Genomic DNA, 18,555 nt, shown 5'->3' with positions numbered 1-18,555 from the left:
TTCCAGGGACCGCCCCAGAAGCAAAAACGTTCACTCTGTAACAATATATATTCAGAGATTTGAGGCACATTTTTCACAATTTAAAAAAATAGCAGATCTAAGAGTTCGTAGCGCGGCACTCGGTGCCTCCCTCCATCCCCCACCCCCCCCCTCCCTCCTCTCTGTCTCACCTACAGCCATGATCTCCACGCCGGCGTTCTTCAGCCGCTGGGCGGCGGCCACGGCGTCGTCCTGAGACTTCCCGTCCGTCAGGAGAACCAGGAAGAGAGGGGTGTCGGACCGCGCCCCTGACTCCGCCCTCATGTTCTCCTCCATGACATGGATCAGCGCCTGGCCTGCAAGACACACACGCACACACGCAACGCACGCACACACGGCACGCACGCACACATGCACACATGCACACATGCACACACACACACAGTTGTATGTGCATTGTGCAATATACTATATAGTACATGCTCGTTTTGTACAAATGTATTTAGAACTCAAACAATCGCCTTGCAATGTGCAGAAATATGTATACACACACACAAGTGACGCACGCACGCACGCACGCACGCACGCACGCACGCACGCACGCACGCACCAAACTATATGCCCTGCTTAATACGATATACCCGACATTTCGTGTCTAAATCGCTGTATTTTAATAATTAAAAAGAAACTCCGTCTCTGCCGCGGAGCTGGTGGATAGACGATCATGTTATGATGACGAAAGCGGAAATCAACCCATGCGCTGGGCTGCTAGGGCTTCTGGGAAATTGAGTTCAATGCAAGTGAACAGGGGTTTTGTCTCTACTACAACCGCCTCTGGAGGCGGATCATTTGGCGTAGCAAGATGGCCGCTGGTGTGGATCATAATAACGGACCATTTTAAGACCAAAAGCCCAAATACTTCAGCGTATGATCTAGAGGTAATAAAACTATCTCGGCAGCGTAGAATATTTGATTAAAATGCGGGTAACGCATAGTATGGCGTCAAACACGCACGCACGCACGCACGCACGCACGCACGCACGCACGCACGCACGCACGCACGCACGCACACACACAGACACACAGATGAGAGTAGCAGACAACAGAATGTTTGCATGAACAAAGGTATATTGACCTGTGAAGGTGTTCCCTCCCTTGTATCTGAAGTTCCGAACTGCCTCTAGGAGCTGCTCTTTGGTGGTGAAGTTGTTGAGCTGCCATTCTGTACGCGGGTCTCCACTGTACTGAGTCAAGGCTGGGACCCACACGCACACACACACACACACGCACGCACGCACGCACGCACGCACGCACGCACGCACGCACGCACGCACGCACGCACGCACGCACGCACGCACGCACGCACGCACGCACGCACGCACGCACGCACGCACGCACGCACGCACGCACGCACGCACGCACGCACGCACGCACGCACGCACGCACGCACGCACGCACGCACGCACGCACGCACGCACACACACACACACACACACACACACACACACACACACACACACACACACACACACACACACACACACACACACACACACACACACACACACACACACTTTATGGCAAATATAACGCAACAGAGAGAGAGAGAGATGGAAATGACATGAGCAGCCACTGTAATGACAGGATTGAGGGTTCAAGAGATTAAAATGTAATAGCCTATCGTTCATCAATTAATGTTACTAACATATAAATAGAAAAGAAACAAATAATAAAATAATTTACAGGTCACACTGGTGGTGCTGTCAACTATGTCTAGTTTAATCTGCAACACAGTTTTATAATATAATAGCCTATGTATAGTGGGGGGGTCCCTGCTTGATCTATCTCTCACTCTCAGGTAAGGGGTCCTTGGCTTGACCTGAAAAAACATTGAAGACCCTGGCCTGCATGTATTATTAACGTTTTAAATACATAGCAGATGCAGATCTACAAGCTCACAACGCGTCTCATCCACGCCCCGCTGTGAGCTTGTGGATCTGCAATTTTAGGCGTGCGACACCGTCGTGCTGCAGAATATAAATGAGGCTTCTTTCCCAGAGAACAGCAGGTGAAAGCTGCACAGTGGAAAGTTGTGAAACGGTTGAAAACGACTTTAAACGCAAGCAGTACAACCAGCTGTGGCGGCGTTTGATGATCGCAACGCAGATTAATTTGCGTCGGAGAATCAGCAAGAACAGCTGTGGAGTGTGGATCATTACCAGCGCTCAGCGCTACAGTGAAAAGTCAACTGATCGACGGACAAAGCTCCTCGGACTGCGATTTTATAAAGCTAAAGGTGGTGCTTCTCTTGTTTAATGCGTGGGGCTCACTTCTGTTAGTCGCGGGTGCTCTTTAGTCTGTTTGTTGTCTCAACGTGTCTACTCTGCACCGTCCTACGGTAGCTTCTGTTCACTGCACTGCAGCGCGCTGCGAGATACCTTTTTTCTTCCTTTTCTGATGGTGCGTTCAACTCGCCTCAGAAACACAGAATAGGGTGAAATACAACATGAAAAAAAACGGTGCAACCATGGATTTTACCGATGCAAGCACTCCGCGAACGATGCATCGAGATTTCACCCGTCAATTGTATCTGAAACTGGGTCCGATGTGGAAGGGGGTGACTGACTCACCAAACTGGATGTGACCGGGTCCGATGTGGAAGGGGGTGACTGACTCACCAAACTGGATGTGACCGGGTCCGATGTGGAAGGGGGTGACTGACTCACCAAACTGGATGTGACCGGGTCCGATGTGGAAGGGGGTGACTGACTCACCAAACTGGATGTGACCGGGTCCGATGTGGAAGGGGGTGACTGACTCACCAAACTGGATGTGACCGGGTCCGATGTGGAAGGGGGTGACTGACTCACCAAACTGGATGTGACCGGGTCCGATGTGGAAGGGGGTGACTGACTCACCAAACTGGATGTGACCGGGTCCGATGTGGAAGGGGGTGACTCACCGAACTGGATGTGACCGGGTCCGATGTGGAAGGGGGTGACTGACTCACCAAACTGGATGTGACCGGGTCCGATGTGGAAGGGGGTGACTGACTCACCGAACTGGATGTGACCGGGTCCGATGTGGAAGGGGGTGACTCACCAAACTGGATGTGACCGGGTCCGATGTGGAAGGGGGTGACTGACTCACCAAACTGGATGTGACCGGGTCCGATGTGGAAGGGGGTGATTGACTCACCAAACTGGATGTGACCGGGTCCGATGTGGAAGGGGGTGACTCACCGAACTGGATGTGACCGGGTCCGATGTGGAAGGGGGTGACTGACTCACCAAACTGGATGTGACCGGGTCCGATGTGGAAGGGGGTGACTCACCGAACTGGATGTGACCGGGTCCGATGTGGAAGGGGGTGACTCACCGAACTGGATGTGACCGGGTCCGATGTGGAAGGGGGTGACTGACTCACCAAACTGGATGTGACCGGGTCCGATGTGGAAGGGGGTGACTCACCGAACTGGATGTGACCGGGTCCGATGTGGAAGGGGGTGACTGACTCACCAAACTGGATGTGACCGGGTCCGATGTGGAAGGGGGTGACTGACTCACCAAACTGGATGTGACTGGGTCCGATGTGGAAGGGGGTGACTCACCGAACTGGATGTGACCGGGTCCGATGTGGAAGGGGGTGACTGACTCACCAAACTGGATGTGACCGGGTCCGATGTGGAAGGGGGTGACTGACTCACCAAACTGGATGTGACCGGGTCCGATGTGGAAGGGGGTGACTCACCGAACTGGATGTGACCGGGTCCGATGTGGAAGGGGGTGACTGACTCACCAAACTGGATGTGACTGGGTCCGATGTGGAAGGGGGTGACTGACTCACCAAACTGGATGTGACCGGGTCCGATGTGGAAGTGGGTGACTGACTCACCAAACTGGATGTGACCGGGTCCGATGTGGAAGGGGGTGACTCACCAAACTGGATGTGACCGGGTCCGATGTGGAAGGGGGTGACTCACCGAACTGGATGTGACCGGGTCCGATGTGGAAGGGGGTGACTCACCAAACTGGATGTGACCGGGTCCGATGTGGAAGGGGGTGACTCACCAAACTGGATGTGACCGGGTCCGATGTGGAAGGGGGTGACTCACCAAACTGGATGTGACCGGGTCCGATGTGGAAGGGGGTGACTCACCAAACTGGATGTGACCGGGTCCGATGTGGAAGGGGGTGACTCACCGAACTGGATGTGACCGGGTCCGATGTGGAAGTGGGTGACTGACTCACCAAACTGGATGTGACCGGGTCCGATGTGGAAGGGGGTGACTGACTCACCGAACTGGATGTGACCGGGTCCGATGTGGAAGGGGGTGACCAGGCCCTCCAGGAAGTCACGCACGCGCCTGAAGTTGGTGCGCCCGATGCTCCAGGAGCCGTCCACCAGCAGCACCACGTCGGCCGCCGCGTCGCTGTCGCACTCGAACGGCCTCCTAGTGGAGCCGCCTGGCAATGACACGGTTCACCACACACAGAAATATATATTATTATTTTTTAAATATTTAAAATCGCTCCTTTCCACCACTGTGTACATGCGAGTGTGATCATCAGTGGAGCTGGTAGGCCTATAAAACTGTATAATATAGCTGTCCTGTACATGCTATTATATATGCAGTCAATAAGAATATACGACACTGCATGGTATATGAGCTCGTATAACATGAATGTAATACTTTTATATATATAGCTGTAAAACAAGAAACAGATCGAGGGCGTGTGCCTCTGTAACTGTAACACAAAAAAGTTTTATGTGCACACAAGTACACATTATACACGCACGTGTGCGTGCGTGTGTGTGTGCGTGTCCGTGTGTGTGTGTGTGTGTGTGTGTGTGTGTGTGTGTGTGTGTGTGTGTGTGTGTGTGTGTGTGTGTGTGTGCGTGCGTGCGTGCGTGTGTGTGTGTGTGTAGAAAGAGAACACATGTGCCCTGCAGGTGTATCAGGGCTCTGTGATCATCCTTTCCTTTACCTGTCCCTCCCTCCCTCCCTCCTTCCCTCCCTCCTTCCCTCCCCCCCACCCCTCCCTCCCCCCCTCCCTTCCCCCCCTCCCTCCCTTCCTTCCCTTCTCTTCTCCAAACACTGTCATCACGTCTCAAACCAACACTTATGCCTAATTCCTACTTCCAAAGTCAGCAGATCTACCAGCTCGCCAACGCCACATAGTGCGGTGCTTTGAGGGCTTATAGATCTGCTATTTTCGATGTATCCGCCATCACTGATGAGTGATGACCAGATGTCCGGAAACTATAGCTTTCCTTTACGTTCTGTCTTCTTGCTTGAAGGACGGATTAAAGTACTGAGCACACCCATCTCCCCTGGACCCTGACCAAGCAGGGGTTGTCTCTTGGTTGATGATCTCCAAATATTGATACATCTGGTCTCACACAGTACAGTACAGTACAGTACAGTACAGTACAGTACAGTACAGTACAGTACAGTACAGTACAGTACAGTACAGTACAGTACAGTACAGTACAGTACAAGAATCCCAGGTGCAACACATAAAGATACAGACAGTGACTGTGTCTTTAACCTCACTGGGATTAACAGCAGACCTTATTAACGCCATCTGTTTCTTTTGTCTTTGGTTCACAATTATTATTATTAATTCCTTAATTAAAGGCCCGATTGATTAATTTGCTTTAATTCATCCGAGTGGTTTGTCAAACGTTTGTCAAACTGGACAGTTGGCTCGTGGCTGCTAATTTTGTGTAGAAATTGGGACTGTCATTCAGGGTGTTTTCTTGACTTGAGTGTGTCATACTTAATTGTCTAAAAATTGCAGCAAAATGACTGGAGGGCTTTTATCCAATTCACTGTCCAAGTCGCAGTCGTGCGAAACACAGTCAAAAAGTACACAATACAATAGTTAATGTATCCATTTGTAACTCTGATAGACCCGTAACGGTCCATTTGGTTCCATAGTAGACACTCAGAGTTAAATTAAATTAAAACTTAAAGGTTTCATCGTGCGTTTGTAATCCCACAAGCTGGTTTGTGCACTGCAGAGGGTCAGTCAGTGGCCTTGTGGTTAGACTGTCCGCACTGAAACTGGGAGGTCGGGGGTTCGATCCCCGGCCGGTTCATACCAAAGACTGTAAAACTGGGACCCAATGCCTCCCTGCTTGGCACTCAGCATCAAAGGGTTGGATTGGGGGGTCAGTCCCTGCTTGGCACTCAGCATCAAAGGGTTGGATTGGGGGGGTCAAATCAACTAATCAAATGATTCCCGAGTGCGGCACGGCTGCAGCTCACTGCTCCTTGGCTGCAGCTCACCGCTCCTTGGCTGCAGCTCACCGCTCCAAGAGATGGGTCAAATGCGGAGAACAAATTTCACTGCAGCAAACGTGTGTGACTTTGGCTTTGAGGGCAGAGGGTTACCTGTGACGGGCTGAGTGGGGAGGGTCTTCCTGGGCTTGTCCTGCGTGGTCCTCTGTTCGTCCTGGCTGTTGTCCGCCTTGCTGCGTCCTCTCATGTCCTTCTCCTTCTTCCTCTTCCTCTTGTCCTTCTGGGGCTTCTCCGTGGGACCGTCCGGCGGACGGACGGCGGATACTGTCGGCGGCACAGCGGGTTCTGCAAACAGAGACAGGTCTGCGTGTTGGTTTCGTTGACTAATACTATGACAAAAAATGTTCGTCTAAACTAAATGGAAACTAAATGAAAACTAAGCTATGATGACTAAAACTAAGAATTAATATACTGACAATTTCGTTGTCAAATAAAAACTAGACTGAAATGTTACAAGGTGACTAGTGGACAAGAGATCCAGTATAAGTCATTTTACACTTGGTTGGTGAAGCGAGCATGCTCGATGAGTGCCGAACATGTATTTCCCCTCCTCCGGTGGACCAGTAAATACTTCCCTTTGTCGTGCGATGGCATCACTCGCCGAATAATTTCAGCAAGCAACGTGGTCTGGAAGCCTGGATGCAGTCACACCCCATTCTTGTGCCCCCTTTACTTGAGATGGCTGCACGAGTCATGACACCCCGTGTGTGTGTGTGTGTGTGTGTGTGTGTGTGTGTGTGTGTGTGTGTGTGTGTGTGTGTGTGTGTGTGTGTGCGCGCGTGCATGCATGCGTGTGTGTGTGTATGTGTGCGTGTGCCGTCACCCTCATACAAGGTGATAATGACAGATAACACACAGAAATACCATCTTTAGCCCACCATGGGGATGTGTTGGAGCTAGTTGAGTTGTTAAAATGTGTATTACACACACACACACACACACACACACACACACACGGGCGACTGTGGCTCAGGAGGTAGAGCAGGTCGTCCAATGATCCATGGGTCGGCGGTTCGAATCCCGGCTCCTCCTGTCTACATGTCGAAGTGTCCTTGGGCAAGACACTGAACCCCAAATTGCTCCCGATGTGCTGGTTGGTACCTTGCATGGCTTCCGCCGCAATCGGTGTATGAATGTGTGTGTGAATGGGTGAATGTAATGCACAATCTATGTAAAGCGCCTTGGATAAAGGCGCTATATAAATGCACCATTTACCATTTACCATTTACACACACACACACACACACACACACACACACACACACACACACACACACACACACACACACACACACACACACACACACACACGTATACAATTATGCCATGACTGGTATGCTGCTTCCTTCATGACAAAAGGAAAAAGGTGTCTTCAAAGGAAACGTCAGGAATGGACTGGTGGGTACCGTGCTGCACTAAGGAGGCTTCCGTTTAGGAATGGACTGGTGGGTACCGTGCTGCACTAAGGAGGCTTCCGTTTAAAAAGGTAGAGCCTGCACAAAGAATCCTTCATTACAGAAAGGTTGACAACGTTTAATCCATTTAGGCCTGACGTCGAAATTTCAAAAATGTCTTCTAAATCATGACAGTTTTCTGAAATACCTATGTTTCTGTATGGTGCTCAATATTTCATGTCAAGGACCCCCAGAATTATCTGTATTTGGCCGCCGACCCCCATCTGAAAACATGTAGTTCCAGGAACCCCTCAGAAGCAAAGATTTGAGTTAAAATTGTTGAAAGAATATATTCAAAGATTTGAGCCACATTTTCTATCTACAAGCTCGTAGCGCGGCACTCGGTGCCGCGCTACGAGCTACGAGTATTAGTAGAGGAGGAGGAATGTCTACACCCTCCTCATACCAACAGAGGACGTTGGCAGCGCCAACGGGTGGGTAACCTCTCAAGACAGATTCAGTTCAGCAGCTGACATTTCCAACGAGCGGTTCCCAGATTGGGGAGTGAGTGGGGAGTTGGCAACGACTAAATGGAGAAGATAAGATGATGAAAAACAGCTGTTAATCCATTAAGACCTACAAAAGGTCTTTCTAAATCTAAAAGGTTTGCTGAAAAACCCTCATGTTTCTATGTCAGTGGTTCTCAAACTATTTCACGTCAAGGACCCACAGAATTATCTGTATTTGGCCGCGGACCCCCATCTGAAAATATGTTGTTCCAGGGACACCCCCCCCCCCCCCCCCCCCCTCCCCCCAGAAGCTAATATTTGAGTTAAAAACGTGCGCTGTGAACAAATATATATCCAAAGATTTGTGCCACGCTATGAGCTTGTAGATCTGCTATTTTTCCAACAGTTTAAAATAATGGTTTAAAGTGGTTAAAAGCTGTAATGTGACACAGAAAAGCCAGCTGGCTATTGCCTACCTGTAGCAGCAGCAGCAGTAGTAGTAGTAGTAGCAGGTGTAGTTGTGGGGGTCATGGCGGGGGTGGGGTCCTGGTAGAGAACAGTAGGAAGGCCCAGCAGAGCTTCGGTCACGTCGTCCATGTCTCCTGACCCTCCTGACGATGAGGATCCGCCCGGCAACACCTTCTTGTTGCGATGCTCGCGGCCGCCGCTGCGGATCAGCTCCTCCTCGCGCAGACCCTCGACTGAAGAGGATGGAAAGAATCACACCCGTGTGAAGTGAGGGGGGGCGCCATCTTATCATCATACATCATCTCATTCCGGGCCAATCACATCCTATTATGTCCAGCTTTTAATGTTTGTGGTTTGAACTGCTTACGCAAACACTCAAAACAGGCCTTTCTATTGTCAATGGCATTTAATATTTGTGTTAGGTCCGGACCCGAGTGGAATAGTATGAGAGTGACTGAGAGTGACGACACTAGCGTTGACTCCCATAGTAACAATGGAATGCGGAAGTGCTCATTCTATCTCAATGGGATAGTTCCAAATGTTTGGTTATATAGCCCATAGGCTATAGTTCCAAATATATATATAGTTCCAATATAGCTTTGCGGCAAGATCAAAGCGTGTCGCCACTCTCTTACTATTCCACTCGGGTCCGGACAAAGGTTGTGCACACTGGGGCTAGCGGCCCTCAGTAATAGCGCTTGTATTAAGTAAGGGGTGGCTGACTTTTAGAAGCCTGACACATATACCAAATAAACCAGCTCAGTGGCCTTGTGGTTAGAGTGTCCACCCTGAAACTGGGAGGTCGGGGTTCGATCCCCAGCCGGGTCATACCAAAAAAAAAAATGGGATCCAATGCCTCCCTGCTTGACACTCAGCATCAATGGGTTGGATTGGGGGGTCGAATCTACTAATGATTCCCGAGCGCGGCGCACGCTGCGGCTCACCGCTCCAAGAGATGGGTCAAATGAGGAGAACAAATTTCACTGCGGTAACGTGTGTGACTTTGACTTTGATATATAGGGCACTTTCATTCATTGCAGATTTACTGCCACTACGAGACATGAATACAGTGTGCTATTATTATGTAAAACACTATACGTTACGAGACATGAATGCAGTGTGTTATTATTGTGTAAAACAAAACCAGTCACAAGATCTATTTCTATCGACCCACATGACGTCACATGGCGTTTACCGCTGTAAACAAGTCCATAGACTTTGGCTGCCACTCTGTTTGTTAAAAGTGCTCTACCCAAACAAACATTAAAAGTCCATAGACTAGGCTGCTTATACGACGTAATTTCAAAAGCCAGACGTTGGAGGGGCTAGCGGCCCTCGAAAATAATGCATTCAGGAAATGTATATAAATCATCAAGCCAAAAATGTAATGTGTCGTCGTGCATTTTATCCCATTTTGCTCTGCGTGATGCCGTGCGATTAGCTGGTCTTTATATTAACCCATTTAGACCTGACGTCAACATTTAAAAAATGTCTTCTAAATCCTGACAGTTTTCTGAAAAACCTATGTTTCTATATCAGTGGTTCTCAAACTATTTCACGTCAAGGACCGCAACAATTATATAAATGTGGCCGCCGACCCCCATCTGAAAATATGCTGTTCCAGGGACCTCAAAGAAGCAAAGATGAGTTAAAAATTTTCGCTGTGAAAGAATATATATATTCAAAGATTTGCGCCACATTTTCACGATTTTTCAAAAATAGTAAATCTGCTATTTTTCAATAGCTAAAGTATAACATAATGCTTAAAACACCAAAAGGGGTTCCCGCCCAAAATGTAGGCCCTGTGTGAGGTGACACCATTAGCTTGTCTTAATGTAGGCCCTGTGTGAGGTGACACCATTAGCTGGTCTTTATGTAGGCCCTGTGTGAGGTGACACCATTAGCTGGTCTTTATGTAGGCCCTGTGTGAGGTGACACCATTAGCTGGTCTTTATGTAGGGCCTGTACTGTGTGAGGTGACACCATTAGCTGGTCTTTATGTAGGGCCTGTACTGTGTGAGGTGACACCATTAGCTGGTCTTTATGTAGGCCCTGTGTGAGATGTGAGGTGACACCATTAGCTGGTCTTTATGTAGGGCCTGTACTGTGTGAGGTGACACCATTAGCTGGTCTTATTGTAGGGCCTGTACTGTGTGAGGTGACACCATTAGCTGGTCTGTATGTAGGGCCTGTACTGTGTGAGGTGACACCATTAGCTGGTCTTAATGTAGGCCCTGTGTGAGATGTGAGGTGACACCATTAGCTGGTCTTTATGTAGGGCCTGTACTGTGTGAGGTGACACCATTAGCTGGTCTTAATGTAGGCCCTGTGTGAGATGTGAGGTGACACCATTAGCTGGTCTTTATGTAGGGCCTGTACTGTGTGAGGTGACACCATTAGCTGGTCTTAATGTAGGGCCTGTACTGTGTGAGGTGACACCATTAGCTGGTCTTTATGTAGGGCCTGTACTGTGTGAGGTGACACCATTAGCTGGTCTTAATGTAGGCCCTGTGTGAGATGTGAGGTGACACCATTAGCTGGTCTTTATGTAGGGCCTGTACTGTGTGAGGTGACACCATTAGCTGGTCTTAATGTAGGCCCTGTGTGAGGTGACACCATTAGCTGGTCTTTATGTAGGCCCTGTGTAGGGTGACACCATTAGCTGGTCTTAATGTAGGGCCTGTACTGTGTGAGGTGACACCATTAGCTGGTCTTTATGTAGGCCCTGTGTGAGGTGACACCATTAGCTGGTCTGTACTGTGTGAGGTGACACCATTAGCTGGTCTGTACTGTGTGAGGTGACACCATTAGCTGGTCTTAATGTAGGCCCTGTACTGTGTGAGGTGACACCATTAGCTGGTCTTTATGTAGGCCCTGTGTGAGGTGACACCATTAGCTGGTCTTAATGTAGGCCCTGTACTGTGTGAGGTGACACCATTAGCTGGTCTTTATGTAGGGCCTGTACTGTGTGAGGTGACACCATTAGCTGGTCTTTATGTAGGCCCTGTGTGAGGTGACACCATTAGCTGGTCTTTATGTAGGCCCTGTGTGAGGTGACACCATTAGCTGGTCTTTATGTAGGCCCTGTGTGAGGTGACACCATTAGCTGGTCTTTATGTAGGCCCTGTGTGAGATGTGAGGTGACACCATTAGCTGGTCTTTATGTAGGGCCTGTACTGTGTGAGGTGACACCATTAGCTGGTCTTATTGTAGGGCCTGTACTGTGTGAGGTGACACCATTAGCTGGTCTGTATGTAGGGCCTGTACTGTGTGAGGTGACACCATTAGCTGGTCTTTATGTAGGCCCTGTACTGTGTGAGGTGACACCATTAGCTGGTCTTTATGTAGGCCCTGTGTGAGGTGACACCATTAGCTGGTCTTTATGTAGGGCCTGTACTGTGTGAGGTGACACCATTAGCTGGTCTTAATGTAGGCCCTGTGTGAGATGTGAGGTGACACCATTAGCTGGTCTTTATGTAGGGCCTGTACTGTGTGAGGTGACACCATTAGCTGGTCTTAATGTAGGGCCTGTACTGTGTGAGGTGACACCATTAGCTGGTCTTTATGTAGGGCCTGTACTGTGTGAGGTGACACCATTAGCTGGTCTTAATGTAGGCCCTGTGTGAGATGTGAGGTGACACCATTAGCTGGTCTTTATGTAGGGCCTGTACTGTGTGAGGTGACACCATTAGCTGGTCTTAATGTAGGCCCTGTGTGAGGTGACACCATTAGCTGGTCTTTATGTAGGCCCTGTGTAGGGTGACACCATTAGCTGGTCTTAATGTAGGGCCTGTACTGTGTGAGGTGACACCATTAGCTGGTCTTTATGTAGGCCCTGTGTGAGGTGACACCATTAGCTGGTCTGTACTGTGTGAGGTGACACCATTAGCTGGTCTGTACTGTGTGAGGTGACACCATTAGCTGGTCTTAATGTAGGCCCTGTACTGTGTGAGGTGACACCATTAGCTGGTCTTTATGTAGGCCCTGTGTGAGGTGACACCATTAGCTGGTCTTAATGTAGGCCCTGTACTGTGTGAGGTGACACCATTAGCTGGTCTTTATGTAGGGCCTGTACTGTGTGAGGTGACACCATTAGCTGGTCTTTATGTAGGCCCTGTGTGAGGTGACACCATTAGCTGGTCTTTATGTAGGCCCTGTGTGAGGTGACACCATTAGCTGGTCTTTATGTAGGCCCTGTGTGAGGTGACACCATTAGCTGGTCTTTATGTAGGCCCTGTACTGTGTGAGGTGACACCATTAGCTGGTCTTTATGTAGGCCCTGTGTGAGGTGACACCATTAGCTGGTCTTAATGTAGGCCCTGTGTGAGGTGACACCATTAGCTGGTCTTTATGTAGGGCCTGTACTGTGTGAGGTGACACCATTAGCTGGTCTGTACTGTGTGAGGTGACACCATTAGCTGGTCTTAATGTAGGGCCTGTACTGTGTGAGGTGACACCATTAGCTGGTCTTAATGTAGGGCCTGTACTGTGTGAGGTGACACCATTAGCTGGTCTTAATGTAGGCCCTGTGTGAGGTGACACCATTAGCTGGTCTTTATGTAGGCCCTGTGTGAGATGTGAGGTGACACCATTAGCTGGTCTGTATGTAGGCCCTGTACTGTGTGAGGTGACACAAGGGCACCTACTGTATGATCAAAGGAGCATAAAGAAAAGAACGGCCGGTGATTTATCTGTTTTTTTCCCCCGATGTATTTGTTTAGGCAAGTTCACAAGAAAAGATTGGAGTTATGAAATATACTCCCAATGTCATCCCATCACCGCCGGGGGCGGGGCAGAGAGGAGAGAGTGGGAACAACAGACACATTTTAGGATAACATTTCTGTGGAAATAGCAAGCGACCCCCGGAGGGTATTAAACCAGAGAGGGAGAACACAAGCAGAAAAAGGAAGGAATTCCCAGACTGCCATCATTTACTGAATGACAGCCAACTTCTAAAAGTCAACATGGTTCTCTGACCTGCCCGGACACGCCCAGCCGGGCTCCACACGCTCAGCCGGGCTCCACACGACACAGTAACCTACTATCACCGGTCGGCCCGGCGAGTACGGACAGGAATACAGCTTTACACAACATGTACGCTCACAGGCAGCGAACCAACCTGGGGGGAAGAACACATTCTCTGAGGCATGTTAGACTAATAATAATAATGTGTCAAATCCAAAGAAAGGTTGACATAAATCAAGTCAAAACAATAGAGATTATTTATCAACCTGAGTTGGTTGATTGTTATTGTCGTGATTCATTATAATTAAACTAGAACTAGAACCATACAGTTCTACTTCTGGGGGTTAACGTGAGGGACAGATGAGGGCAGCGGATTAATAGAATCCCTTCTGGAATGCTAATCCCCGGACGGAAGGCTTTGTCAGTTGTCATACAGTAATATACACATGACAAAGCTACCATTTGTGTCCCGACAGAAACTGGAAATGTCTTTTCTCGTTTTCATCCGTCAGCTACAATTCATCAACACCGATCTAAAAGCTCCCATCTGAATTTTGAAAACTTCCAACTGAAAATGAGATTCAATTTATTGTCAATGTACAGTACAAGTACAAGTACAGCACAGCGAAAAGTATTTTCGCATCTCACCTATAGTGCAAACATGTCAGTAAGGAGGAGGATACATTAATTACAGTAGTAAATGTCCACCTATATTGATTTTCCCAGGTTGAACATCTGTGGGAAATGTCATCATTACACATTCTGTCGTTTTGCCTTTAACCCATTCTGGGCGGGAACCCCTTTTGGTGTTTCAAGCATTGTATGATACTTTAGCTATTGAAAAATAGCAGATCTACAAGCTCATAGGAGCTTGATTTAGTCGCAATGTGCTGCAAATCTTTGAATATATATTCTTACACAGTGAACGTTTTTAACTCAAGTCTTTGCTTCTGGGGGGTCCCTGGAACTACATATTTTCAGATGGGGGTCGGCGGCCAATTACATATTTTTTGGGGTCCTTGACATGAAAATGTTTGAGAACAACTGATATAGAAACATAGGTTTTTCAGAAAACTGTCAGGATTTAGAAGACATTTGTTGAATCAGGTCATTAAACATAAACATGTTTGGGCTTTTGTGAACACCCCAGGCAGTTTTTAAGTTGCTTGATTCAGTATTTAGATATTCATTATATCAGACACACCCCCTTCCTTCCTATACAAATCCATTGTAACCTCAAACTCCATTTCATGTCACGAGGCTCTGTGTTTTTTCAATAACATTTTTAATTTATTTTATTTTCATATTTTATTTATTTCACACAATTCCTCACATTCCATCCTGTCCTGCCAGGTTCTTTAGGTTCTTCAGGTTCTTTAGGTTCTCAGTTCTGCAGCTTCAGGGGTTACGTAACACCAACCAGTGTTAAGACGAAAGATGTTTTTCACTGACGAAAACCAAACGGAAACTAAATGGAGACTACGCTACGATGACTAAAAGTAAGACTCAACTAGACTAAAATGTTAGGAAGGGACTAGTGGACAAGAGATCCAGTATAAGTCATTTTACACTTGGTTGCATGCTGAAAATAGCCGATCTACAAGCTCACAACGCGTCGCAGCACGACACGTTGTGCTGCGACGGGGAGTCAGGTCGTTCTACACAGGGGGAGTCAGGTCGTTCTACACAGGGGGAGTCAGGTCATTCCACACAGGGGGAGTCAGGTCGTTCTACACAGGGGGAGTCAGGTCGTTCTACACAGGGGGAGTCAGGTCGTTCTACACAGGGGGAGTCAGGTCATTCCACACAGGGGGAGTCAGGTCGTTCTACACAGGGGGAGTCAGGTCGTTCTACACAGGGGGAGTCAGGTCGTTCCTCACAGGGGGAGTCAGGTCGTTCCTCACAGGGGGAGTCAGGTCGTTCCACACAGGGGGAGTCAGGTCGTTCCACACAGGGGGAGTCAGGTCGTTCCTCACAGGGGGAGTCAGGTCGTTCCACACAGGGGGAGTCAGGTCGTTCCTCACAGGGGGAGTCAGGTCGTTCTACACAGGGGGAGTCAGGTCGTTCTACACAGGGGGAGTCAGGTCGTTCTACACAGGGGGAGTCAGGTCGTTCCACACAGGGGGAGTCAGGTCGTCCTACACAGGGGGAGTCAGGTTGTTCTACACAGGGGGAGTCAGGTCGTTCTACACAGGGGGAGTCAGGTCGTCCTACACAGGGGGAGTCAGGTTGTTCTACACAGGGGGAGTCAGGTCGTTCTACACAGGGGGAGTCAGGTCGTTCTACACAGGGGGAGTCAGGTTGTTCTACACAGGGGGAGTCAGGTTGTTCTACACAGGGGGAGTCAGGTTGTTCTACACAGGGGGAGTCAGGTCGTCCTACACAGGGGGAGTCAGGTTGTTCTACACAGGGGGAGTCAGGTCGTTCCACACAGGGGGAGTCAGGTCGTTCTACACAGGGGGAGTCAGGTCGTTCTACACAGGGGGAGTCAGGTCGTTCCACACAGGGGGAGTCAGGTCGTTCCACACAGGGGGAGTCAGGTCGTTCTACACAGGGGGAGTCAGGTCGTTCCTCACAGGGGGAGTCAGGTCGTTCCACACAGGGGGAGTCAGGTCGTTCTACACAGGGGGAGTCAGGTCGTTCCACACAGGGGGAGTCAGGTCGTTCTACACAGGGGGAGTCAGGTCGTTCTACACAGGGGGAGTCAGGTCGTTCCACACAGGGGGAGTCAGGTCGTTCCACACAGGGGGAGTCAGGTCAGGTCGTTCTACACAGGGGGAGTCAGGTCGTTCTACACAGGGGGAGTCAGGTCGTTCCACACAGGGGGAGTCAGGTCATTCTACACAGGGGGAGTCAGGTCGTTCTACACAGGGGGAGTCAGGTCATTCTACACAGGGGGAGTCAGGTCGTTCCACACAGGGGGAGTCAGGTCGTTCCACACAGGGGGAGTCAGGTCGTTCCACACAGGGGGAGTCAGGTCGTTCTACACAGGGGGAGTCAGGTCGTTCTACACAGGGGGAGTCAGGTCGTTCCACACAGGGGGAGTCAGGTCGTTCTACACAGGGGGAGTCAGGTCGTTCTACACAGGGGGAGTCAGGTCGTTCTACACAGGGGGAGTCAGGTCGTTCTACACAGGGGGAGTCAGGTCGTTCTACACAGGGGGAGTCAGGTCGTTCTACACAGGGGGAGTCAGGTCGTTCCACACAGGGGGAGTCAGGTCGTTCCACACAGGGGGAGTCAGGTCGTTCTACACAGGGGGAGTCAGGTCGTTCTACACAGGGGGAGTCAGGTTGTTCCACACAGGGGGAGTCAGGTCGTTCTACACAGGGGGAGTCAGGTCGTTCCACACAGGGGGAGTCAGGTCGTTCTACACAGGGGGAGTCAGGTCGTTCCACACAGGGGGAGTCAGGTCGTTCCACACAGGGGGAGTCAGGTCGTTCTACACAGGGGGAGTCAGGTCATTCTACACAGGGGGAGTCAGGTCGTTCCACACAGGGGGAGTCAGGTCGTTCTACACAGGGGGAGTCAGGTCGTTCTACACAGGGGGAGTCAGGTCGTTCCACACAGGGGGAGTCAGGTCGTTCCACACAGGGGGAGTCAGGTCGTTCCACACAGGGGGAGTCAGGTCGTTCCACACAGGGGGAGTCAGGTCGTTCTACACAGGGGGAGTCAGGTCGTTCTACACAGGGGGAGTCAGGTCGTTCTACACAGGGGGAGTCAGGTCGTTCTACACAGGGGGAGTCAGGTCGTTCTACACAGGGGGAGTCAGGTCATTCTACACAGGGGGAGTCAGGTCGTTCCACACAGGGGGAGTCAGGTCGTTCCACACAGGGGGAGTCAGGTCGTTCTACACAGGGGGAGTCAGGTCGTTCCACACAGGGGGAGTCAGGTCGTTCTACACAGGGGGAGTCAGGTCGTTCTACACAGGGGGAGTCAGGGGGAGTCAGGTCGTTCTACACAGGGGGAGTCAGGTCGTTCTACACAGGGGGAGTCAGGTCCTTCCACACAGGGGGAGTCAGGTCGTTCCACACAGGGGGAGTCAGGTCGTTCCACACAGGGGGAGTCAGGTCGTTCCACACAGGGGGAGTCAGGTCGTTCTACACAGGGGGAGTCAGGTCGTTCTACACAGGGGGAGTCAGGTCGTTCCACACAGGGGGAGTCAGGTCGTTCCACACAGGGGGAGTCAGGTCGTTCCACACAGGGGGAGTCAGGTCGTTCTACACAGGGGGAGTCAGGTCGTTCTACACAGGGGGAGTCAGGTCGTTCTACACAGGGGGAGTCAGGTCGTTCCACACAGGGGGAGTCAGGTCGTTCTACACAGGGGGAGTCAGGTCGTTCTACACAGGGGGAGTCAGGTCGTTCCACACAGGGGGAGTCAGGTCGTTCCACACAGGGGGAGTCAGGTCGTTCCACACAGGGGGAGTCAGGTCGTTCTACACAGGGGGAGTCAGGGGGAGTCAGGTCGTTCCACACAGGGGGAGTCAGGTCGTTCTACACAGGGGGAGTCAGGTCGTTCTACACAGGGGGAGTCAGGTCGTTCTACACAGGGGGAGTCAGGTCGTTCCACACAGGGGGAGTCAGGTCGTTCTACACAGGGGGAGTCAGGGGGAGTCAGGTCGTTCCACACAGGGGGAGTCAGATCGTTCTACACAGGGGGAGTCAGGTCGTTCTACACAGGGGGAGTCAGGTCATTCTACACAGGGGGAGTCAGGTCGTTCTACACAGGGGGAGTCAGGTCGTTCTACACAGGGGGAGTCAGGTCGTTCTACACAGGGGGAGTCAGGTCGTTCTACACAGGGGGAGTCAGGTCGTTCTACACAGGGGGAGTCAGGTTGTTCCTCACAGGGGGAGTCAGGGGGAGTCAGGTCGTTCCACACAGGGGGAGTCAGGTCGTTCCACACAGGGGGAGTCAGGTCGTTCTACACAGGGGGAG

At 50.4% G+C, this 18,555-nt stretch overlaps 1 protein-coding gene across 1 annotated transcript in view; it reads right to left on the bottom strand.

Moving 5' to 3' along the window:
* Positions 1 to 18,555, bottom strand: part of LOC306916697 (collagen alpha-1(XX) chain-like) — a 115,572-nt gene that overhangs the window by 71,579 nt on the left and 25,438 nt on the right. Inside the window, exons 5-9 of the mRNA XM_079494706.1 lie at positions 8,666 to 8,890; positions 6,380 to 6,571; positions 4,278 to 4,445; positions 1,115 to 1,234; positions 171 to 335 (exon numbers count right to left, since the gene is read on the bottom strand). Coding sequence (XP_079350832.1) covers positions 171 to 335; positions 1,115 to 1,234; positions 4,278 to 4,445; positions 6,380 to 6,571; positions 8,666 to 8,890 — 870 coding nt within the window. The remainder of the gene's footprint in view (positions 1 to 170; positions 336 to 1,114; positions 1,235 to 4,277; positions 4,446 to 6,379; positions 6,572 to 8,665; positions 8,891 to 18,555) is intronic.

The sequence above is a fragment of the Electrona antarctica genome (assembly GCF_951216825.1).
Source record: "Electrona antarctica genome assembly, chromosome: 2".
Classification (NCBI taxonomy): domain Eukaryota; kingdom Metazoa; phylum Chordata; class Actinopteri; order Myctophiformes; family Myctophidae; genus Electrona; species Electrona antarctica.
This window is presented reverse-complemented; position numbering and strand designations above follow the sequence as displayed.